The 25,447-nt window shown below is 39.4% G+C and overlaps 1 protein-coding gene across 3 annotated transcripts in view; it reads left to right on the plus strand.

Annotated features, from left to right (window-relative positions):
* Nucleotides 1-25,447, plus strand: part of Med13l (mediator complex subunit 13L) — a 290,519-nt gene that overhangs the window by 254,094 nt on the left and 10,978 nt on the right. For 2 of the 3 annotated variants that reach the window (XM_004843720.4, XM_087198565.1), the window contains 11 exons: nucleotides 3,121-3,341; nucleotides 3,652-3,857; nucleotides 7,402-8,339; nucleotides 12,003-12,182; nucleotides 12,745-12,968; nucleotides 15,048-15,240; nucleotides 15,920-16,346; nucleotides 16,995-17,214; nucleotides 18,714-18,902; nucleotides 23,135-23,358; nucleotides 23,545-23,687. In XM_004843720.4, coding sequence (XP_004843777.1) covers nucleotides 3,121-3,341; nucleotides 3,652-3,857; nucleotides 7,402-8,339; nucleotides 12,003-12,182; nucleotides 12,745-12,968; nucleotides 15,048-15,240; nucleotides 15,920-16,346; nucleotides 16,995-17,214; nucleotides 18,714-18,902; nucleotides 23,135-23,358; nucleotides 23,545-23,687 — 3,165 coding nt within the window. The remainder of the gene's footprint in view (nucleotides 1-3,120; nucleotides 3,342-3,651; nucleotides 3,858-7,401; nucleotides 8,340-12,002; nucleotides 12,183-12,744; nucleotides 12,969-15,047; nucleotides 15,241-15,919; nucleotides 16,347-16,994; nucleotides 17,215-18,713; nucleotides 18,903-23,134; nucleotides 23,359-23,544; nucleotides 23,688-25,447) is intronic. The other variant, XM_004843721.4, reaches the window with a different exon arrangement.

Here is a 25,447-nt window from a genome sequence, read left to right on the forward strand (position 1 = left end):
TATAATACAGTGATAAAAACAGATGTTTTTCTTTGGTCTTATTAACCCATTGCTTATGAATTTTTGTCTCTGAAAATGCCAGGAGTAAGAGTCTTTGAGGAGGCATAATGAAAGCGTTGGGTTTATGGGTTGCCTTCACTTATTCTCTAAGAGCATTTACTATTTGCAGGGACTCTGCTAGATGCTCTAGGGTGGAGAGAATGTTGAGAAATCAGTGGTGCACTTCTTTTGGAGGGCTTCAGGTGGGTGGTGTCCTTCCTGAGTTCAGCTGAAGTGCCCTTGAGCTGGAGAGATTGGCAGGGTAGAGGGATGTGAAACACTGAAGACGAGACAAGCTTCCCTGCAGTCTACTCTGTTAGCCGCTCTCAAGCTCCCTGCAGCCCTTTTCTAGGGAGAAAACTGACTGGTAAACCCTGTACTGCAAACAGCAAGGTTTTTTTTTCTGGGGCTTTATCTTCTTTTTGTTTTACCTACTTTGAGGCCAGTTTCCTTTGATCATTTCAAAACTTACTTAGGGTCAGGTCTTTTGAGAAAGTCTCTATTAACTGAATAGCAGTTTTATCTTTTTCCAGTCAGACTAGAATTGGGAAGGAGGACTCACTTGGGCTGACTTCATCATTTATTGAACGTTTAGCTGCACATGGCAGTGTTCACTTCTTTGCATAGATTATCTCAGTTAACATGCACAAATTTATGGGGTACGTGTTACTGCCATCCTGCGGATGAGGAGATGAAGTTAGGTTGATATTCCTTAGGAATATCTAACAAGAAGAATAGTGAAGGCCACTTTTTACAGTGAATCTCTGGCAGTTGAAATTTCATCTGCTTTTTGTGTTCTATCTTAATTTTTGATAAAAATTAACGGGGAGCTTGAGGTTTTGAAAACATGCATACGTACATAGTTATAGATCATATATTTAAGATACCACTGTGCTGTGTTAGGTAGCATCAGTGAAGTCAGCCAGCCCTCCATGGGAAATGCCTTTGTTACATTTCTTAGAGATAATGTAAAAACAATTTAGTAATTTTTTTGGTAAAATCTTTTACCACAGGCAGATGAAAAGGCTCTTTAAACTCATCATTTTGATTTGAGAATCTATACAATTCCTACATGGTTAAGATCTTAAGGCTCTGTGAGTTTGAAGATTTTATGAAGCAGAGAAATGGTTTATTATATTTATGAGTTTATATTAAAAATTTGTAGTAGCTTCCCTTTGGCTTGAGGAAAGGTTAAAGGCGATAGGTGTATTTCAAGTATAACCTAACTGTATTAATAAAGTCTTTCTCTTTCTTTTAAGGAAAATATTCATCTGATTGCTGCTGTTTTTGAAGACCTTTTTTTCCACCTCTGAATTTATCTGTTACATAAGTCTCTCAAATAGTTCCTAATGGTTTCTTTTGTAGCTTGACTTGTACCCTTATTTCTAGGAATTCCTTAGTTCCTTGAAAGTAAAATATTTGCATAGTAAAAAGGTACCACAGAGATCATGTTGGGAGTTTTAGTTTTCTTTTTCCTTGCAGTAGCAGGCACCATTTTTCCTAATGGAATTTTAAGCAGAATCCTGTTAGAGAAAATAAGAGGTGAAGCTTCTGTAATGAAAGCAAAAGTTGAGCTCTCACATTCTGCCCAGGGAAGAGTCTCTTTCCTTGTTTCGCACCTCACGCTTGAGGGCAAGAGACAGTAAATGATTTTGGGTCATATGATTGTTTCCCTAAGAAACACAGTAAACATGATCTACTCCAGAGAGTCTCACCTTTTTACTGCTTCCACTCCTGAAGTTGGTGGAAACTCCCCTGCCCCAAAGGGAAGCAAGCAAGCCTTCTGTGAACTCCACACGGAGTCCTGTTAGATAAAGGAGCTGAAACCCCAGGGAGGAAGTCTCTGGGGCATAGCAGATCTGGCCCTGCTGCCTGCGCTGTGAACCTCTGTGCCTTGGACTGTCCCCAGGGCACAGGGTGGGGTGGGGTTTGGTATTAATTCTTATGCAGAGCTGGGAGTCTGATCTTTGCCTCTTCAGTGGTTAGTGTTTCCTTATGTATCTGTTGGAGTTGTTAGAAGACAGTAGGATAGGAAATTAGGTCATCAAATAGTCCAGATTCCTGGTTTAAACTTGTGGCTCCAAACTTGTTAATAAATTTGCTACACAGGACACCCTCTAGTGGCCATATTTTACAACCACAATTTGTATTTTATTATATAAATCCTACTTTTAAGAATCAGTATCTTAATGATCCTCTATATTAGTAATGATGGTTGCTTCATATATAATGAATGATTTTTTTAAAAAAATTGAGAATCACTATTCTAATATTTCTTAAAAGATACAACCTGTCCCAGCCACTCCCTTAATTTATTTTCAGTGAAGTGTCTCAGTTCTAGGCAGGATGATTCATCTTAACCATACAATTTCATTTAATGTCAGTCTGGAGAATGTAGAGTCACTTCCCCAAAAGAGCAACTCTGAGTAATCCTACTACATAGAAACTACCATTCTAGGGCTGGAGATTTAGCTCAGTGGCACTGCACCTGCCTCGCAAGTGCAAGGTCCTGAGTTCGATCCCTGGTACTAAAGAAAAAAAAATCACCACCATTCTAGCCAGGTGTGCTGTCATGTTCTTAAAATCTCAGCACTTGAGAGGCTGAGGCAGTAGGATTACCTGAGTTCAAGGCCAGCCTGAACAACATAGTGAAACCCAGTCTCAAAAGCAAACAAAAAACGTCTTTGATGCTACACAAATTTTATTTTTTGTAATATTTCGTATGTAATTGGAAGGAAGGATAGAAATTTTTATTATATGCTTAACTTCATCTAATTGCTTCCATTTCCTACTTAATTCATCTCCTTAGACTTTTCAAGGAATCAGTTATTGGGAGAAAAATATATATTATGTAAACTTTGTTCACTTAATTACTGTGAAGCCATATCATAAAGCATTAAGATCCAGAAAAGTATAATTTTATGCTGATGATCTCCTAAGGGGCTTCCATTATTAGTATTCTATTGTGTAATTGATGTGGCCAATCAGTTAACATTATTTTGGTGCCTAATTGGGTGCCTGGTTATGAGCTAGGACCTTTAGAAGTCTTGCCTTTTAAAAGCTTTGTTTTTTCTCTTTTAGCAGTTGCAGACTTGCAAAGGATGTTTCCAACCCCTCCGTCTTTGGAACAGCATCCTGCATTTTCGCCTGTGATGAATTATAAAGATGGAATTAGTTCAGAGACAGTAACAGCACTAGGCATGATGGAGAGTCCTATGGTCAGTATGGTTTCAACTCACCTTACAGAATTCAAAATGGAAGTGGAAGATGGATTAGGAAGTCCCAAGCCAGAAGAAATAAAGGTAATTGTCAGTATATTAAATTCCCCAAGGCAGAGTGGTTTCCAAAGTGGATTTGTACACAACGTCTTTAAAATGTTATTATTTCTGTGCCACACACGTAAGTTTCTAGGAATCCTTTGAATTGGAACACAGGGAACACCACTTGGCATGCTAGATACAGTGTCTGTTGATTGATTTGCTATTTTGGCATTAGTGTTTTTCTACTGATCGAGCAAGAGGAATATTTGAATTGTACAGTAGTTTTTGTTGCTGTGCTTTTAAAGCACTGAACAACTATGGCATTAACACCAACCTCACTTTGTCATCACAGGACTTCTCATATGTGCACAAAGTTCCAACCTTTCAACCTTTTGTGGGATCCTCCATGTTTGCTCCAATGAAGATGTTGCCGAGCCATTGCCTGCTACCTCTGAAGATACCTGATGCCTGTCTGTTTCGGCCTTCGTGGGCAATTCCTCCTAAAATCGAACAACTGCCCATGCCCCCTGCAGCCACATTTATTAGAGATGGCTACAAGTATGTCCAGGGCTGTGTCAGTTACTTGCCATATTTGATGAAGTTTTTTACCTTAACTAAGTATCTGCTAAAAATGAGAGTAGCATAGCATCATTTGAAAATTTTCTTTATTGGCCATTTATGCTTTTGTGAGCATCTTGTGTTGAAAATGTGTATTTCTAGGTGGAATTTTATATATTTAGAAAAACAAAGGTGATTTGTGTGGGGAACTGTGGTGTTCATGCTCATTCAGTGTCAGATCAGTGTCTATTCTACCTCAAAATCCAGCTCTTGATTGGAGTTGGTGATATTCTTTGGGATGGTGGTGGTAAGAACTTTGTTTTACATGAGGCGATTTCAGTGTGTTACTCAAAGGCACTTTGAAATTAAGTATTAATGTAGTTAGTCTCTCTGTTATTGACCCCATAGGATGTAAGAAAGCAGTAACTGAAAGGCAGTATGAGTTAGGGCAAGGGAGACAACATGTATATGGTAGCTTGGATGTATTTCATTCTGTCCTGAAAAATAATACTTGTATCAACAGTGTAAATTCAGTTTCCTCCAAAATAAATCATTTCTTAATAAGATAGTTTAAATGCTATTTTAAAAAGGCCACAAACTCAAATGTATATTGGGGCCAGGTAAACAATGTGTAGATGAAATGAGCAGAGTAGAAGAGAGGACTCGGTGCTCTGGCTGCTCAGCCTCATTGTGGAGGACAGTAGGAAGGGAGTAAGGTACAGTGTTGCCCAGTCTTTGGAGACTTACTGCTTTTCAGTCATGGAGAGTTGTTGTCAGACAGGACCAGAGTCAGTATGATGGGTCAGTTTTTGAGTATGAGTGGAAATCTGGATTTGTATACACATTTTTCTTTTTTAAAGTTGACAGCTAATTCAAAGTTAAATGATAGGAAATGATAACACAAATTTGTGGTCCAGACCCTTTCTCTGAGTTACGTGTTTGTGATCTCCTATAAAGCCATCTGGATATAATCAGCTTTAATGCAGCAACTCACCTTCGTGCTTTTGTATGTAAAGTCAGTATCAGAATGAAAAACTGATAGAGATGTAATGGAAGAATCCTTTTCCTTGACTTGGGAAGCTAAAGCTAGTATCGTAGGATGTACATTCCTGCCTTGAAAAAATTCTGTGTGTTACCCTAAGTGACCATTTTATCTGAGTCTTTCTCTTTAAAATGGAGTAATCCTTCCCCTTGTCCCACTTTTGAAAGACTCAAGCAACTAATTGTTACGGAAACACCGTGGAAGTAGCCATGTACCAGCAGTGTGAAAATGTGTGCTCCAGCACACTCTGTTGTGAGCACCTGACTTGTTGGGTGCTGCTGAGCTCCCATTGTCCTCTAGCTTCCTTCATCAGATACTGGCAGGACACTAGGACACCCCGGGACACAGGGCGTAGGTTAGCATACATAGTCACAAATGAATGATCGGCAGCTCCAAGAGCCCATTCAGCAGTTTGATCTCTCACACATAGGTTCCCTGAAAAGGTCACAAACAACCTTTTGCTCTGTGATGGTCTCAATAATTTAGGACATAGTTTAGGTCTACTACATATCTGTCCTTTGCTGTCTCACAGGTTCTTTGTTATCTGGCTCCATTAACAGAACTTTCTGTGATGAAGATGGTATTTTATATCTGCACTGTCCAGTGTGACAGACACTAGCCTCATGGAGGAGTTGTTGGCCACTTGAAGTGTGGCTAGCAGGAGCAAGACTGGATTTTTAGTTCTTTTTAAACTAATTTAAATCTAGTACAGAGGGCTGGTGGGCAGCACAGTTCTAGACTGCGTGATGCTCCTGCTGTGATCTCCAGTCTCTGTCACTCTGCACTTCCCTTTTGTCACACTCAGTACACCTGCAGTCACTTGCTTCAGGTCTTCTGTAATTGCTTATGAGCCACTTTTTCTTTCTTTCTCACTGCTGAATATTCAGACTCTAGCATAGGGTTGGCACTCTATTCATTTTTACTGAATGAGAAAAATCAGGTTACTATATAAGATAAAACATTCTTATTACCTAGGGAGCAATTTAATTACTTAGGTTTTCACTTAGCAGTCATAGTTTCTTTTCTGATCTGAACTAGATAAATAATCTTAGGGTTTTGGTGGACAGGAAAACTTGAAAGGAATCCAATTAGAGTGAAGATCATTATTATACACTTACTATTTTGGTCTCAGAGAGTAGTGATTTCCAGTCAAGTTTTCTGGGTCATTTTTTATTTATACTCAACAATACCACTGTGCCTCAGACTTAAATTTCCTTTATAATATCTGATTTGAATTTTTTGGCCAGTAATTTAAGCATTAATGATCATAAAATTATTTGACAAAGCGTTTCTTTGTGGCATTCTTTTATTTTGTAAAAGAAGGAGTATGTACTTTATTGGAGGAACATCAATTTAAACACATCATTAATATATATAAAAGAATTAAGACTAAAAATATTTTTTGATATCTTCTAAATGCTAAGAAGTACCCACAAGCCGTTTTGCAGGTATGGCAAAGTATCAAGAATACAGTAATGTATAATAATGAAATAATAGATCATTACAAGCACTGTTTTGATTTTGTTTGGCTATTCTTTTTTTTTTTTTTTTTTTTTTTGTTGTTGTTACCGGGGATCAAACTCGTGTCCTTGCGCTTGCAGAGCAGGTGGTGGAACCACTGAGCTAAATCCCCGGCCGGCTGTTCTTGTTTTTAAAAAGCCTCTGCTTATGTGAAAGTAGATTAAATACCATCATCAATGACAATCAATGGAAATACTTATACTGTATGTAATGTATAACATATTGAGGAATAAAAAATTAGCTAAAAGTGCCTTACACCCCACAGAAATCTTTTAGAAGCTGGAATCATGATAAAAATATGTGTTCCATACAGCCACCGAATTAATGCTAAAGCCTCTTAGCAGCATGGGTCATATTTCTGTTAATTGCACTGTAGTACTGGCAAGTGGGTTATCTAAACAGCATTTCCTGGTGGTCACTTAGTATTATAAAAATGCAAGCCCAGATAGGGCTGCATTTTGAAAATGGTTAAATTTTTGTGTGTATTTGACTATAACTACTTCAGTATCATATAGATTATAGCCTCAGAGAACAAGTACACTGGCAGACTTTCAATTTCAAAAAATGACAAAAATGTAATTGCAAATTAAATGGAAATTTCAATTCCTGTGGTCCTCTAGCTCATTTAGCATCTCAACTCATGTGTTAAGTTCCATTTCGTAGTTACAGCTTTTCAAGATTATATTGACCAAACCCAGTGTCATGTTTTCTTGTAGAAATAGTGAAAAAGTTTCCTCAAAAGGTTAAGCAGAAGATTGCTTAAATGTAGAATGAATAGCAGGAAAGTGTTATATTGAATTATTCTTTATGCCTTGCTTCTGTTTCTCTACACAGTTTACTGATTGCTTTGTCTCTTTTTTTTTCTGAGAGAAAATTGCATATACCAAATGATAAGAAATGCGCGCGTGGGTGAGATAATGGGTGTGGCCCTGGTGTATGTGGCGCGCTGTCTTCCTCACCTGGTGCCTCTGTCTGTTGCAGTAATGTGCCTAGTGTCGGGAGCCTCGCAGACCCAGACTATCTGAACACACCACAGATGAACACACCAGTGACGCTGAACAGCGCTGCCCCAGCCAGCAACAGCGGGGCAGGTGTCCTCCCATCTCCAGCAACCCCTCGCTTCTCGGTCCCTACTCCACGGACCCCCAGGACCCCAAGAACTCCCAGAGGTGGGGGCACTGCCAGTGGTCAAGGGTCTGTTAAATATGACAGCACTGATCAGGGGTCACCAGCCTCTACCCCCTCTACCACTCGGCCCCTTAACTCTGTGGAGCCTGCCACCATGCAGCCAATCCCTGAGGCCCACAGTCTCTATGTCACCCTGATTCTCTCAGATTCTGTGATGAACATCTTTAAAGACAGAAATTTTGATAGCTGTTGCATCTGTGCCTGCAACATGAATATCAAAGGGGCGGATGTTGGGCTTTACATCCCCGATTCTTCCAATGAGGACCAATACCGCTGCACCTGTGGGTTTAGTGCGATTATGAACCGCAAACTTGGCTACAATTCGGGACTCTTCCTTGAAGATGAGTTGGATATTTTTGGGAAGAATTCTGATATTGGTCAGGCTGCGGAGAGGCGCTTAATGATGTGTCAGAACACCTTTCTTCCTCAGATGGAGGGAGCCAAAAAAACCCAGGAGACACCCATAAGCCTTCTCCTCCTCCTCCAGAATCAACATACACAACCTTTTGCTCCTCTCAGTTTCTTGGACTACATTTGCTCTAACAATCGCCAGACTCTTCCCTGTGTAAGCTGGAGTTACGACCGGGTGCAGGCAGATAATAATGATTACTGGACGGAATGCTTTAATGCGTTGGAGCAGGGGCGGCAGTATGTGGATAACCCCACTGGTGGAAAAGTGGATGAAGCCCTGGTGAGAAGTGCCACTGTGCACGCTTGGCCTCATAGCAACGGTAGGTTGCCAGAGTAGAAATTTACACGAATATTTTGGTGTGATAATAACTTCAAGGCTTTTTATTTTATGTGACAACATTTTTAAATTTCATCTCTTTAAAAGAAGACAAATGAAAGGTCTGTGTAGGAACCAGGGAAGTGTTCTGTATTGAAACACCTTTGAAGAAGAGTAATTATTTTCTGGAAATGTCGTGTGTACTAATCGTGATTAAGCAACCCACATTGGTGACCTGTAACTGCCAAGTATCAAAGTCATCAAGAGTATACAGACTGACAGCTCATACCCACTTGCATCCTTAAACCCACCCATTCTTCAAGGTCAGGTTCCCAGGATACCTCTTCCTTGAAGTTTTCTGCCCGTTTACTATCTTCTCACTCTGGATTCCTGGCATGTTGCATCTCGTAGGACAGGGGTCACATTTTACTTTGTGTTGTGGTTGCTAGAGCACATCGTGGGCTGATCTAGTATTAAAAGCTTCAGTTGGACTGAGCGTGTAGCTTGGTAGTAGAGTGTGTGCTTTGTATGGATGAGGCCCTGGTTCAATCCCCAGCATTGGGAGCCCGGGGGTGGGGAAATCTCCACTTGATGTTTTTGGAGATAGGTACTGTAATGCATCTTAGAGGTTAAAGTGGTGACTACGAGAGATAAGGTACCTGCCCTCATGGACTTCCTAATCTGTTTGGGAAAATGGACATTAATCAAATAATTACATAAGTAAGCACATTTCAAATCATTATAAATGATGAAAGCATGGGATAGAGGGGCCACTCTGGGCTGCTGGCCAGGGAAGATTCCCAGGAGGTAGTAGCCTTGGCTCTGATGCAATGATGAGCACAGACTAGCTGAGTAAAGAAGGTAGGGAGCAGGTTGTTGTGTCCCATCCAGAACGAAAGGCAACTGTGAAGGCCCAGAGTTACAGGCGGAGGCTTGCACCTTGAGAACTGAAAGCAGGTTAGAAGTGCTAGCAGGGCCTAGATTACAAAGCCCCTTTTGAGACATGGGCTTCCTCCAAAGAGCAGTGAGAAGCCATTGAGGGTTTTAAAGCTGTATCAGCATCAGGTTTGTATAGTTGAAAAAGGAACACAAAAAACAGCATACTCTCACCATAATGTGGGACACAGATGAGAAAATGGCAGGAATGAAGTTTTGGAGACTTGAGACCAAATAAGACATGATAGCTTGCTGTTACTGGAGAAGTGGTGAATGCAGTCAAGAAATGTTTAGGAAATATTGTTGGAAACTTGGTAATGGATTGAGTTGGAAGCTAAGGGTGAGGGAGATACTGAGGATTTCTAAGTTTGTGACTTGTGTCCCTAGATAGACAGCAGTGTCTTTCAGAGGAAGGTGTACTGGAGGAAGTCCAGGCCAGGGGAACATTTGTAAATAGAGTTTGGCAGTTCTCTTCGGCAGTGTCCAGAAGAGATGTCAAGTAGAGATGTGGGACTGGAGCTCAGGGGAAGGGGGCAGCTGGTACAGGGGTGCTATCCCCAGTCAGGCTCAGAGAAGCTCACTGAGCAAAGAGGAGTAAGTGTGGAATGAGCAGAAGCCAATGGCAGAGCTGAGCTGAATTCTGACAAGGAGGGAAGTGGGATCCTGTAAAGGAGCAGAGAAGGAAGAGCCACAGTGGGGCCTATCTCGGAAGCTGAGGTTGACCAGTGTTCCAGAAAAGTGGAAGTGGTCAGCAAGCATGAACATGCAGCTGAGGCGTGTACAGCAGCCCCGTCCTCTAAGCACAGTACGAACTGTTTCTGTCCAATGGTGGGAATGGAGGACATCCTAGAGGAGCTGTGTGAAGGAAGCACTCAGGTTGCTGGGGAGAAGAAGGTCACAGATGCCTCTTAAATACAGCTTGAAGTCTCAAATGATCAAAGTGTCCACAGTGAGGACAGAGATCAGTGAATAGGGAGCAACACACATTTTCTGAGTAGGCCAAGCAAAGTAGAGGCTCCTAAGGAAGCATGAAAGAGCTATCCTCATTTTTGTAATGACTTAGGTTTGAACACAGTATCTTATGGTTAGCAGGCCTTTAATTAATGTCTACTGAGTGAATGTATGAAGCAAAGAAAGCACATCCTTTCCCTTAAGGAAATGTAGGTGATCAGCTTGGGTGGTTCTTTTCACCAAATTGTGGCCAGTGGACAGAAAAGCATCCTGTGCATGGCTCAGTGGTATCATCTTTCCCTGTGAGGAATTGCACATCTTCTTGCAGGGGAAGCCTGGAGATTTTAAGACTCTTAAAAGTTGCAGATACTACTGTAAATGAATGAGGTGGTGGACAAATTTGCCAAAAGCAATGCCATGAATTTTATCCTTTCAAAACACCCTCTCTATTTTGTGTGCACAGGAATAGAGTTTATGCTTGCTTTCATTTTTCTCAAATCTGTGGTTCTCTTGGTTTCTCATTTCTCATTTGGCACAGGAAGTACTTTTTTCTTTACTGTAAATGAAAAGATGTACAACTTTAAGATGAAGGATGATTAACACTGCTTCAGTTTCAGGCAGATAGCAGGGCAGGGGCCCCTCATCTCCATTAAGAAATGATTGGTCAGGAGTATGGGGCTTAACCCCAGGCTTGCTAGGTCTTCTAGTTTTTCAAAAAAAACCTGGAACCCCACATTTGTATATGAAATTCCCTGGGGTAGTTAATTCCAAAGTTTAAAAAAATACTTTGTGGACCACTGATTTGCAACTTTTGTATTGATTGAAAGACTCCTCTGAAAAATGTCTTCAGAGCCCTTAAACACCCTGGTTTTCAGCTTTAGTTGGTAGGTAAGCCTTAGATCTCTGTCCACGTCCTTGCTAATCAGCTAGAAATGTAGGAATGAGGATGAGTCTTCAGGAACCCAGTGGTGTGGATTCATGCACATCACCACAAGCTCCATCACCTGTTTCCACAGACCTTTCTGAGAATCTCATGACTACTGTGGATGGACTCTCCATCCTGGAAACAAGTGCACATATGTTTGTGTATATATACATGTGCGCTTTTGCATATAGGTCTTTGAAATTCTACCTTAAGAACCCCTTCCTAGGGCGTCTGCTAGCAGGAGGAGTAATAATGAAACCCTCGCTTTCTTATACAGGTGATTTTAGTCCAGTCGTCACTTCTGCTGAGTTTCCATGTGCCTCTGACTGCATTGAAAGTCATCTTTCTTTTTTATGTTCTGTATTTGTGAAAAATATTGTATATTAAGAGCATTTTTTTAAATGCATGTGGTGGATTTTGTTTGATTTTTTGGCAGTGCTATGGATTGAACCCAGGGCCTCAGTGCACACTGGGTGAGCACTCTACCCCAAGCTATATCCCCAGCTCTAAAACATTTTTAAAAGCTTCTATGTAAGTTCTTTTTATCTTATTCATCATAGAATCAAAAAATTCATAATTGTAAATAAAAGTACTGTGATAATTAAGGAACTTTTGAGCTCATTTCTTTTGAAAAACCTTTCATGCAGATTTACCTGATTTTAAAAATAAGTCCATTTTCCCCTTATTTTCTCTAATTTAGAAGACTATCTTTTCTCTTAACTCCTAGGTCAAGAATCTTAGCCTCTACTATAATTAACGTGGACTGTAACTCATACTGTAACTGAGATCCAAAATGATGGCTAGAAAGAAGAGAGTGCTAATCCGCTGTCTCTTCTGTTCTCATGTCTCTTCCAGTGCTGGACATCAGCATGCTCTCCTCTCAAGATGTGGTCCGCATGCTCTTGTCCCTGCAGCCCTTTCTCCAAGATGCCATTCAGAAGAAGCGCACGGGCAGGACCTGGGAGAATATCCAGCACGTACAGGGACCACTTACCTGGCAGCAGTTCCACAAGATGGCAGGACGTGGAACATATGGTAGAGTCTTGGCTTGGGTTCAGTTCCTTCTGATCTTAGTGCTGCTCACTGAAGAGCAGCTCTCCTTACTGTCAAGTCTTTGCCTCACTGGCAGAATGGAGTCTTTGTCTTTTTTACTGTTAACTTTTATAAGATATTTGTTTTCTAAAGTTACTTTTGGGGTCAAGTTTTCTAAACACTCTAGGGATAATCCAGGTTAATTAGGAAAATAATTCCTAAAAAGATTGTTTACTAGACTCTCATCTTCCCAATTCTCATTGTATTTTCGTCTGATGCACTTCTGGCTAAATTCTCTCTGGAATATTTCTGTCTGTGTGTAATCAGGATCATAATGCTGATCATAAAGAAATGAAGTAGTGCTGCTAGGAGAGTAAATTTTTACTTGTTGCAGTCTTCCCTGTGATGTTACTGAACTTTTATAAGCAAGTTCTGACTCATTTAATTAAGGGTATGATGTCAACAGGTAATAATGTTTCAGATGCCAGAATTAAAACTAGTGCACCAAGAACTTCAAAGATGTCCAGGTTCTCAAGTGCCTTCCTAAATGACAATGTCGTTTTAGGTTCAGAAGAATCTCCTGAGCCGTTGCCCATCCCCACTCTGCTGGTCGGCTATGACAAGGACTTCCTGACCATCTCGCCATTCTCCTTGCCCTTTTGGGAGAGGCTGTTATTGGACCCATATGGGGGCCACCGTGATGTTGCCTATATTGTGGTGTGTCCAGAAAATGAGGCCTTGCTCGAAGGAGCCAAAACTTTCTTCAGGGACTTGAGTGCTGTATACGAGGTGAGAAAGTCACTGTGAGCATCCTTTTATGATGTGAGTCCTCTGATTGTTTCCAGTTATGGACTGAATTTGAAAGTACAAATCTCTTGAAAGTAGGTCTCAAATAAAATTTGCAAATAGAGGATAAAGAAAAGAATTAAATTAGCAAGTGTTTGGGGTTTTTTTTCTTTTAATGGAAGTAAATTGCTTTCCCCTATTGGCTTTATATTTTATTAGGTTGAGACTTTCCCCTACCGGCTTTACTACACATCTTAAAATCCCGCTTATGAGCTCAAAGTTTAAAAGTATTGCTCAGCTGGGAAAGTGCTACCTGTGCAGAAGATAAGCTTTCCAAAAAAGAAAGCCCAGTCTGCCCTTTTTATTTTGGCAGTGGGTGGGGTAGGTAAGAGTTCCTAAAGGCAATACAAACAAAATGTTTAGCTTAGAAACATCTGAATCAAAAGATAAGTTTAATGAGTCATGCTTGTGTTACATTTCAATATTACACTTACCTTAATACTAAAATTTTTTTTTGATATCAGGGATCAAACTCCCACCCTTGTGCTTGCAAGGCAGGTGCGGTGCTGCTGAGCTAAATCCTCGGCCCTAAAATTTTTATATAAATTAAAACTAATGACTGTAATAATGTAAAAACGAGATGGAGATCTTAACATCTTTAGTATATACATTCCTATAACTTTGTAAAAGTTATGTCTAACCAGGCATGATGGCACAAGCCTGTTATTGCAGCACTCGTGAGGCTGAGGCAGGGGGATCACTGTGAGTTCGAGGCCAGCATGGGCTACATGGTGAATTCAAGGCCAACATAAACTGTATAGAGAGACCCTGTCTCAAAAAACAAAATATAAAATAAAAGTTACATCTTGCTTCAGAGAGTGCCACATTTATTCTGCTGAAGTACATATACACTAAGTTCTTTGCACTTTGTAATTCTGTTGTCTTCCTATTTGGCAAGATTAAATGAAATTTGTTAAAAGTGTTTAGAAATATTATGAGCATTACAAAAATGTTTTTTAAATAAGATTACAAGCTGAATTGAAATATACTCCAAAGCTGAGCCTTTACTATCTGTAAATGGATGAGTACATATGGGAATGGGAAACTGAGGAGTGGCCTCTTAAGAAATGAGGAGATGCTCGCATATATGTGGTGGTATCTGTTAAGCTACTGAAAGAAACCCATGAATACAGTCATTTCTGAACAGCTCATGGACACATACTACCAGGTAGTCATAATTAACTGGTCACAGCTTGGCCGAGCAGTTTTAAACCCAGCCGTGCTCTTCAATGAAGCCTTCATATAGGTACCAAACATAAAGGATCGCTGGCTTTGTTGAGGAGGTGGTGCAAGGCAGTCTGCTTAGTGACCTTACAGGGCGGCTTGTTAGCCAGGAATTCATACTTGCTTATGAAGATTGTACACTGGAGAGCTTTGTGGAGTACCAGTGTGGGTATGCTGCTGGTAAACAGGTAGTTTACTTTCTGTAGGTGTATTATGTTAATTCTCTGCCATGAGCACCCGCGAAGTGTCCTGGACATTAACAGCAAATGTCATTGTCTTTTAAAACAAATATTTACTTTTAAAAAGTGATCAGGATGCTTACTGCTTCAGTGGCCTTTGCTATTGGTGATCTCTGAATGTCTGTAACAGTGTAACAGATGGCCCATAAAATTTTAATGTTATCTTATGGGAAAACATTGTGAATAAGGATTACTTAAGAGGTTTTAGTTAGACATATGTCTCAGTCAGCCTTAGTAGTAAGGAATCTCATTAACTCTTCATTTTCTCATTAGCAGTCAGGTAGTACTCAGCAATCTCCTCTTGTGCAGGAGAAATTGGCTTGACTGAAGAAACTGTTTCTTTAAAGAGAACCTAGTCCTGATTTTGGAGAGACAAGTAGCAGCTTTAGGGTGTAATTACCAGAGGACTGGCTGATAACGTTGGTTTCATTGCATGTGGTAATCCGCAAAGAGAAAGAGAAGTGCTTGCATACATTCATGGTAAAGAATCTCCCTTGCTAGTTGTAATTACTGAGTGAATGGCTCCTGTTGTAAATAACCATCTTGTTTGTGGTATCAGATGTGTAGGCTTGGGCAGCACAAGCCCATCTGCAAAGTGCTACGTGATGGGATCATGCGCGTGGGAAAGACCGTGGCACAGAAGCTAACAGATGAGCTTGTGAGTGAGTGGTTTAACCAGCCTTGGAGCAGTGAGGAGAATGACAATCATTCCAGACTCAAACTTTATGCGCAAGTTTGCCGCCATCACCTAGGTAAATGAGAATTTATTTGGCAAAGTGGAAATTGAGAAGTAAAATGACAAATCCTTTCCCTTCCTTTAAGATGCAGCGTATTTCTTTTGTCTCAAGTAACGGTAGCATTCCATTACTGTACCTAGTTAGGTTCAGTTTGCGTGTTATAGGTAGTTAAATAGTACTAATTTTTGTGTGGACATATATTCTTTAAAAACTAAAGTTGCTTGAAGAAGTCATATCTGCACCACATTTTGAAAACTCAGTAGCATGACTTGGTATTAACTGCTTAAATTTAACCCATGTTTTTAAGAGAGACTTTGAAGTTTATTTATAAGCCATGAACACATAGGAGCATAATGCACCATGAAGGCTATGGAATGTAAGGATGGCTTCCTTTCACCAAAGGCATGTGGAATCAGTCTGACAAGTGATTAATTTTTTATTTCTTCTCAAACTTCTCATGTAGAATTTGTAAGTCACTTCATGTGCATTTCTGTGTTTGCAAAGGATATAAGCATATGTTCAAGTATAGCAGTAGTATTTAGCATATGTGTTATAATCAGAGTATTACACCCTGAAAGTATTTTTTTTTTTTGAAAAGTGAGCATTCTGAATTTTTGATTCAGCCTGACATCACTTTTGGTGATGAAAGTTGACTTTCATCACTAAAGTCAACTCTCTGCATATACTCTTTCAGCACCTTATTTAGCCACTCTGCAGCTCGACAGCAGCCTGTTGATACCACCTAAATACCAGACCCCACCAGCAGCACCACAGGGACAAGCTACACCTGGGAATGCCGGGCCTTTAGCTTCAAATTCAGGATCAGCAGCTCCGCAAGCTGGCAGTGCATTTAATCCCACCTCCAATGGTAGTTCCACAAACCCTGCAGCAAGTACTTCTGCATCTAGTTCCTCTGTGCCACCAGTCTCCTCATCTGCTTCTGCTCCGGGTGTTAACCAGATGAGCACTACCTCTTCTTCAGGATTCAGTGGTAGTGTTGGAGGGCAGAACCCTGGCACTGGGGGCAGTTCCACGGATAGAACACAAGGGAACATCAGCTGTGGCGGAGACACTGAGCCTGGGCAGGGCTCCTCCCAGCCCTCACAGGACGGGCAGGAAAGGTGCGTTGTTTACTGATCCAGAGAGGTGCCTTTGGCTGGAACCCTTCCTCTCTCTTCCCCTCTACTTCATGACTCTCCAAATCCAGAGGATGCTGTTCTACTTATTTCCAATGAAAAGTGACAGCTATCAATCTAGAAATTTTGAGGCTTCTGTAACTTAACTACCTAACTGACAAACTTATTATTAATCTTATTAACTTACTAGTAACTTGCTGTAAAGTATCTCTGTACAGTATTAGTGCTGAAAAGAAAGGGGGAATTGAAAAAGAGACCTCTCATATTAGAGAGTACACTTCACCCAAAATACTTAGGACCAGAATTGTTTCAGAGATTTTTGAATTTTGAAATATTTGCATAGGCTTTCTTGGTTGGGCATTACTAACTTGAAAATCCAAAATCCAGAGCACTCCAGAATCCAAGACTTTTGTGAGCATGGTATCTGATTTTTGGATTAGGGATGCTCAATCTGTATTGCCACTTCTCATCTAGTTCCAGTGCTGACTAGCTCGACTTGCCTACTTGGTGTATGATGGCGTATTGTCACATTTAATCTGTAGTAATTGTCCAGGGAGTCCATGTGCTCTAGATTGATTTGATTTATGTCGTTTACATTTATCTTGTGAATCTCACAAGTGACTTTCTCTCCAGTGTTACAGACAGGGAGAGAATAGGAATTCCCACGGAGCCTGACTCTGCTGACAGCCAAGCCTACCCTCCAGCTGTCGTCATTTACATGGTGGATCCCTTCACCTACACTGCAGAAGAAGACTCCACTTCTGGAAACTTTTGGCTATTGAGCTTGATGCGCTGCTATACAGAAATGCTGGATAATTTACCTGAGCATATGAGAAATTCTTTCATTCTCCAGGTTACTATTCACAAGTTTATTCTTTACATTTGTTGTTTTTCTGTAGGTAAATACAGGTTCATGAATTTTTAAATCTTGTAAGTACATGAAAGTGTAAAAGAAAAAATACAATTCTACCTTTCAGGTTGAACCATCATTACTATCTTGGTGTTTCTAACCTTTTTTTGCAATTTTTATGGTCAAGATTATACTTTTAATAGAAGTTTTAGTCTTTTTCTAGTTAATATTATTCATAAATATTTTTCCATATTAAAATTCTCACAAGTAACATTTTAATGACTGCATATTTTCTGTATTTACCTAGATACTTAATTTATCTCTAGTTTTTTATTATTATAAATAAAGCCATAGCAAATGTTTTATATAATCTTTTACATTTCAAGTTTTTTTAATGTACATACTGATAAATATTACCAATTCCCTTCCAAAAAGGTTATATGTACTTACTTTTGTTTTAGCAATGAATGACCATGCCTTTTTTCATCATGTTTTTGGTAGCTTTATAGTGAGATAATTTTTAAAAATGTTTTATATAAATAAAAAAAAAATGACACCTTGGGTCTCTTGGATTTGTCACTTGATTGATTGATTGTGGTACTGGGATTAAACCCAGGCAACACTGTGCTACACCCTTCAGCCCTTTTAATTTTTTTTATTTTGAGACAGGATCTCAGTAAGTTGCCCAGGTTGGGTTTGAACTGGTGATCTTCTTGCCTCAGCCTCCCCAGAGCTGGATTGTAGGAATGTGCCACCATACCCAGCTTTATTATTGCTTTAGTGAAGCCTCTCTTGTAGAGTTAAAAATTTGAGATTAAAGGAATTAGGATAGATTGTTGATAGTTTTTCATTGTTTTGGTGATACCTGTATCCCTAATGGTTATAAACAGTAACTCCAAAGATTCCATGCACACTTTTTTTTCCCCCCACACACTCTTTACATACATTATACAAGTGAGGGACACATTAACATTCAAGTTTTAAAATTTAGGGGCCATGGCAGCAATAAATTGAGAATTTGCACCTAAAATTGAAACAGGATGATTTCTAAGTAAAAGTATAACTTGACCAACATAATGGTACCTCTTGAATTTCAGTTGTATATTTAGGACGTAAGATTTTATGTCACTGGAAGAAATTGGGCTTTAATTAAATTATGTTTGGTATTTACATATTTTGAAGCTAAGATTCCCCACCCATATGTCAAGTAATAAATTTGTAACATTTCATTTTCTAGCTGTCTTGTAAGCGTATGATATCTTAGTTTCTAGGTTTTTTTGTTTGTTTGTTGTTGCTGTTTGCAGTATTAGGGATTGAACCCAGACCCTTCACACTGAACGGTATCCTCATCCCTTTTTAAAATTTTTTTTAAAATTTTGAGACAGAATCTTACTAACTTGCCCAGGTGGGGTTCGAACTTGCCTCAGCCTCCTAGTACTAGGATTACAGGTGTGTGTGACCACACCCGGCTTAGGATTGGTTTTTTGTGTGTGTGTTTTTAGATTGTGCCTTGCCAGTACATGCTGCAGACAATGAAGGATGAACAAGTTTTCTACATTCAATACTTGAAGTCCATGGCATTTTCAGTGTACTGCCAGTGCAGGCGACCTTTGCCTACACAGATCCACATTAAATCCCTCACAGGATTTGGGCCTGCAGCCAGCATTGAGATGACCCTCAAGAATCCAGAGGTGAGTATTGCAGGGGAGAAACTTTCAAAAAGAATGCTTTTATACTAAAATGCCAGAGATCGATTGATCTCTCTTTTACATAAGGATTGCTAGGTGTCCTTAATCCTTAAATTAAAATAGAGGAGATACTTCTCTAAATGTGTATATTTTAAAGAAGAGGCAGCAGGTGCTTTTTTTAAAAAAAAAAAATATCACCTAAGGCAGCAGTGTATTTCTTACTTTTAGTTATTAATGCTCAAATTTCGTGAATTTATTTTGTTCTTTGTTTTTCTAGCTAGTCTGTGTCTAAAATTACAGTCTCTGTGCCTTCCCTTCCTTGATTTGTTTCTTGAGAGGGCAGTGGTTTGTGTGCTTACTGTCCAAGAGTGCTTGCTTTCCCACGCACATTCTCCCTCATCCCAGGAGTTGCTCTCTTACACCTGATCTTCAACCTGTTGTGTACAAGTGAATGGTTTCCCCTCTGTCTTCTTGGACCTCCTTCCCGTAACAAGTGTGCCTCAAAGGGAATTTTAAAATGCCACATCCAGATCATGTCTTACAAAAAAGTTTTTCGTTCTCCTTGTTTTTCTAATCACCTCAACTTGATAGCTGAACAGGACACTGTTTAGAATTTTCAGAACCTTAAAAAACCAGTTTTCACAACTTTATTGCATGCCAGCTTGTCAGTTAACAGCTAGCAAACACCTCTTTGCTGTAAGAGAGCTTCTTGAAAGCACCAGCTACTGCAGATTTGCGTTGGTCCTGTAAGTGTCTCTGGAAAAGTACATGAAATGCTTAGCCTTTTATAAATAAAAGATTGGGAGTGAAAAATGATGCATAGAGTTAATCCTGTGTTTGCTGAAACTTGGTTCAGGTCAGCCTGGTCCCAAGGAGAAAGCTGCTCAGCCGATGACCCACATTCACTCTGTTGTTAAATACATTTTGTATTTTGGACAGTTTTAATTTATTCTTTTGAGTTTTTCACTTATGTGAGCAATTCATGTATAGCTTATTTTAGAATTTAAAAAATAAATTTTTCTCTGTTTCCTTGGCTCCTGAAATTTTGATTTATTGTTTTCCTTTGTAAATATACACTCATTCAGTTGTTCACCTGCTTGTGGTTATTCTGAAATTCAGATGTAATCATTTCTTGATGTTTTGCTAAGAGTGATAACCAGTATACACTTCCTAGTGGAAATTAAAGGCTGACTACTATGCAGATATCCCGAACATCACATAGCATTTTAAAAGATTGTAACATACTAGCTGGACAACATCAGGAGCTCATGAGTGACAGTGCGGCTTAGATCAAAATAAATGGAAAAAGACTAAGTAGTAGAGTTTTTCCCCCTGTTGCTTGGAACATGAGAGAAATAAGTCATTTCACTTTATTAAAAACAAAGCAGATGTTAAAAGTATTTGCTGGGAGGTGTACATTTTTGTGTGCGTGAAGGTCCCAGTTAGTTGGTCAGTACAGCCTCTGCTTCTGTGTGCAGCTGGAACATTGTGCTTCTGTTCAGCCTCCTGTCATTCAGCATCTGTTCTAGGCACTGCATTCAGGCCTGAGGACACAGCGGGGAACGAGACAGCCAGGTCCCTGCTCCCCAGAATTCTAATCCTCTGGGGTGGCACAGTGTCATGCAAGCACAGCATCATGAAAGAAAGAATGTGCTCTTTTAGTCTTTGTCAGGCAAGTTTCTAAGGAAATCTATTGTTAATATCACTTCTGTTTTTCATGGAATATTTGGCTTCTTAAAAACTAGTACTAGGGTAGTGGTTTTGAATATTCTTAACACAAAGATACGATGAGTGTTTGAGGTGGTAGGTGTACCACTTACTCTGGCCTGACCATGACACATTGTGTACAGTTTGAGACTATCACATGGTACATGATAAGTATATATAATTGCTGTTTATCAATTGAAATAAAAATGTGGATAATACTTAAAAACACAGTTTGGAAATCATATTTTACTTAATGATTTATCACAAGCTGTATCTATTGCATCTACATATTTGACATTTAACCTTTTGTTTTATACAAAACTTTCAAGTAACCTCACTTGGGCCCTCTCTTTTTTTTCCAGAATAGCTGTATTGAGATGTAATTCACACACTGTAAAATTCACCTTTTAAAATTTTACAGTTCAGTGGTTTGAATATAGTCACAAAGTTGTATAACCATAACTTGTGTCTAATTTTAGAAGATTTTCATCAGCTCTGAAGGAAACTGGCTATTAGAACTCACTCTTATTTGCCCCTCCCTCCAGCTCCTAGCAGCCAGTGTCTACCTCGTCTCTCTGGAGGTCTTTTTCTGAACAGTTCATGTAAATGAAATCATAAAATACATGATCTTTTGTGTCTGGCTTCTTCCATTTAACTTGGTATTTAAGAAACTTGTCTACGTCATGGGTATTTGGGTTTTCATATTTTGATTGTTGTGATTTATGCTGCTACAAACATTTGTGTACAAAGTTTTTTGTTCGTTTTCGGTACTTGGGATTGAATGTAATGAGCACTGAGCTACATCCCCAGCCCTTTATAAAAATTTTTATTTTGAGGCTGGGTCTGGCTAAGTTATCCAGGCTGGCCTTGAACTTGGACACCTCCTGCCTCAGCTTCCTGAATAGCTGGGATTACAGGTATGCACCACCATGCCCAACTGTGTACCAAGGTTTTATGTGGACATATGTTTTCATTTCTTTTGATAAGTACCTAGGAGTGGAAGTTCTGGGCCATATAGAGAGTGAATGGATTAGTGATAGCCTAGTATTACAACATTGAGCAAGTCACTGACTACCTCTTGCCCTGAATTCTGAACCCCTAAAATAATGCACTGAGTTAGAATATTTCCGAAGTCATAACTTTTAGCTTTAAAATACTGTCATTCTGCTTTTACTACGTCTTGTCCTATCTAGTTCAAGGCTCAGCAGTTATGACTGTGGGTCTAATCTTCCTACCACTTGTACAAGCCAACTAAAAAAATTTATTGTGCATTTTTAGAAACAAGAATATACAACAGACTCATAAAGTATAATCTTCATTATCTGGTCCTTTATAGAAGATTTTCTACTCCCTGTTGTGATTTATTATATACTGAGGTGTATGTAATAGCTGTAACAAAAGATGGCTGTTAAATTTGTTGCAGTTTAGTTAAAATATTTGTCTTGGTAACAGTTAATGCTTTGGTTTTTAAAAACTCCATACATATACAAGCATATTAAAGTATGCATACTGAAATGTACTCAGTTATATATGTACTGCTTGACGAATTTGCACTAAGTAAGAATACAAGTAAACAAGCACGGGAAACAAAAGCATCACATCCTTGCCCCTTACTGTCTCCATCCACAGTCTAACAGTAGTCTCTATTCTGACCGGTAACAGCGTAGTTTTGCTTGTCTTTGTTCCATAAATTCAGTCATACGGTTTATAACCTGTTGTGTCTGCCTTTCTTTGCTCAGCTTTGAGATTCATCTATTTTGTTACCTGTAGTTGTAGATTTTCCATTCTCTTTACTGTTTACTAGTCTGCTTGTGTGGGTACAAAACAATTTATTATGCATTTTACGGGTGATAGGTAGTTAGGTTGTTTTAACTTGGAGCCATTATTAACACTATTGTGAATATTCTTATACCTGTTCTTAGGACACATACACTGTATGCACTTGTTGGGTCAAGGACTGTTTGTTCAGCTTCACTGATACTATCAAATGCTTTTCCAAAGGGATTATGCCACAAGCAGAATGTGAAAGCAGCTCTAAATCCTCACCAATACTTATTACTTTCTGGCTTTATTTTGGTGCATTCAGGGTGGAATCGCCATAGACTCTGGCTGTATTTTAGGTATACTGGTGAATGTGTGCACTGCTGTCTCATTATGTACAATCTGCAGCCTACCCCCCCCCATTCTTTTTTTTTTTTTAGTAAAGAGGCACTGTCTTGGCCACATATAAAACAAATACAGCTAGTGATGCATAAATAACAAAACTTCCTTTATTTTTTTATTTTAAAATTTGAAAAGAGGGAAAGAAAAAAGGTGAGCCACAGGTCTTAGTTGGTCGATTTCCTAGCTTATATCATTTAAGCAATGTTTATGTAGACTGTGTTACTATTACTATTATATATACTTAGTACTGGAGAGAGAAGCGGATGAGATGCAACTGGTTGTCATTGCTCCCCTCAGTGTTGTTCCCGGTTTTGTCATAAGCATTAAATCGAATGACTTCGTGTTGATTTTGATTTTGATTTCAGCGGCCCAGCCCAATCCAGCTTTACTCCCCTCCCTTCATATTGGCCCCAATCAAAGACAAGCAGACGGAGCTGGGAGAGACCTTTGGAGAGGCGAGCCAGAAATACAATGTGCTCTTTGTGGGCTATTGCCTGTCTCATGACCAGCGCTGGCTCTTGGCTACCTGCACTGACCTCCACGGGGAGTTGTTAGAGACCTGCATTGTAAATATTGCTTTACCAAACAGGTGAGAGGCCTTGGTGCTTGAGGTGTGTGTAGATTGATGCTGTGCCTTTCCTCAGACATGAGTCTTTCTAGTTATCGGAGTACAGTGGGGACCGCATGGGTATGTTTTCTGGAACTTTGTGTGTTTGTCTTACTGAGTGGTAATTTTGATTCATGTAGGGACCCCTCCCTGTTTCTTTTCTGTTAGGTCACGGAAGAGTAAAGTATCTCCACGTAAGATTGGACTGCAGAAGTTATGGGAGTGGTGTATAGGGATTGTTCAGATGACATCTCTACCCTGGAGAGTTGTAATCGGGAGACTTGGGCGTCTTGGCCACGGGGAGCTTAAAGGTGAGAAATTCTTGAAGCAACGTGTATAAGAAACAGGAAAGGGCTGAGTAGATGTCAGTAACTGGGCAAAGAGGGAAAGTTTTAGAGTTGGTAGTAAGACTAAAGCATATTTTCTGATTGTTTATTATATATACACGATAAACCAAAGGTTTTTAAAACTTTCTTTAATAATAAAACCATGTAAGTAAAATCTTAAATAAAAAACAGAAAAAGAATATTTCATTAGTATAAAAATGATAGCAATTTAAATTTCTAGCACTAATTTAACTATTGAGTAAAAAGAACAAGTTAGTTTTAAGAGAAAAATTTTATATCAATGATTATAGATGATCCTTGAACTCATATATAAGAACAACCTTTAATTTACTTATTGGTGGTTGCTGGCGATGAGTTTTGAATTTCTGTAGTTTGTGTTGGTGGTACAATAGCAAGAAAATCCTGTTCCACAAGAACAAATGGTGGCAAACAGGAGCAGTCTTTATTCACAAGGCACTGGCACTTTTCAGCCTGGAATCTAGAAAGAACAAATATTTTAGGTGTAGCCCCAAATATATCTACCACTGCTTATATCCCTTATCCTAAACGTGACAGTGACAGCGAGGCAGTTAGCTCTGCCAGTAACTGGGCGGAACCGGAGTGGCCACGGCAGCTGCCCTGCCTGGCGCCAAGCCCAGCTCGTATGGTGCCCCAGTGCAGCTTATTCGCGGTTCTACATGAGCAGTATGAATAGGCCTACATTAATTTTTTAAAGCCTTGTTAATTAATGACACACTTAGAAGACACTCAATATGTGCATGTACATGGGAGAAGGTTTTTGTTTTTTTTTATAAATCTGCACAAAAGCAAGGCTTATATCACAAATTAGCTTGGTTGTTTCCTACATGCACATACATTAAAGTCAGCAGAATTTCTTTGTCAAGGGCCGAAGAGCAAATTTTTTCCACTCTGTCAGCCCCTGTGTTAGTGTGTTAATTATTTCTTTTTAGGAAATTGATATTAGCTATTTGTGGAATTTCTGAAATAAAACCACTGATACAGATAGAACTTGCATTGTAGGCAGTGCCTGAGTATAACTCACTTCCTATGGTGCACGCCAGGTCTGTATCTTGTTTTACTTAGTGTATGCAAATACTTCCTGATATGTAATAAATGAGTTTTCCTAAGCATCTATTGTGCAGAGTGTGTTTTTTAGTAATATTTGATGCTGTAGACCAATAGAAATCATGACCCTTTTCATTTTTTAAAAGAATATCATACTTATAATGAATCTTATATCAATAGCCTTGAGGTTAATACATTAGAGGATTCATCATTTCATTTCTGACAAATTTTCTATCTTCCTGCCTAGTCTGCTTTTTAGTCAATCTTATTTCTTCAAGGCTTTGAGCTATTCTTAACCCTTGGGGAAGGTTAGAGTATAATAGAAAAGAAGAAGTAGGGATAAAAGTATAGCCTAGCTAGTCACTTGGTGTTCTGGAAGATGATTAAAGCCATCTCCTTCTCTGTATGATTGTCAGGAGGGGCCCCTCTTCCCCTTATCTCTGAGAAGAGAGGAGTGTAAGGGTGACTAGAGCAGCCCAGCGAAGGGCTGAGAAAAAAATGTGCTTTCAGGAAAAACAAGATGAGATGAATATAGTGTACAAGAAATCTGTTTACTGATCTACTACTGCTCCCCTGGGAACTTGAAGTCTGTGCCACACTGAACTTCTGTAGGTCGGTACCGGGTACTGTAGGGCCGTAGGCCTCAGAGTCAGCCTTGT

Source organism: Heterocephalus glaber, unplaced genomic scaffold (assembly GCF_053883595.1).
Source record: "Heterocephalus glaber isolate CG9 unplaced genomic scaffold, H.glaber_assembly_v1.0 deba00001687, whole genome shotgun sequence".
NCBI lineage: Eukaryota > Metazoa > Chordata > Mammalia > Rodentia > Bathyergidae > Heterocephalus > Heterocephalus glaber.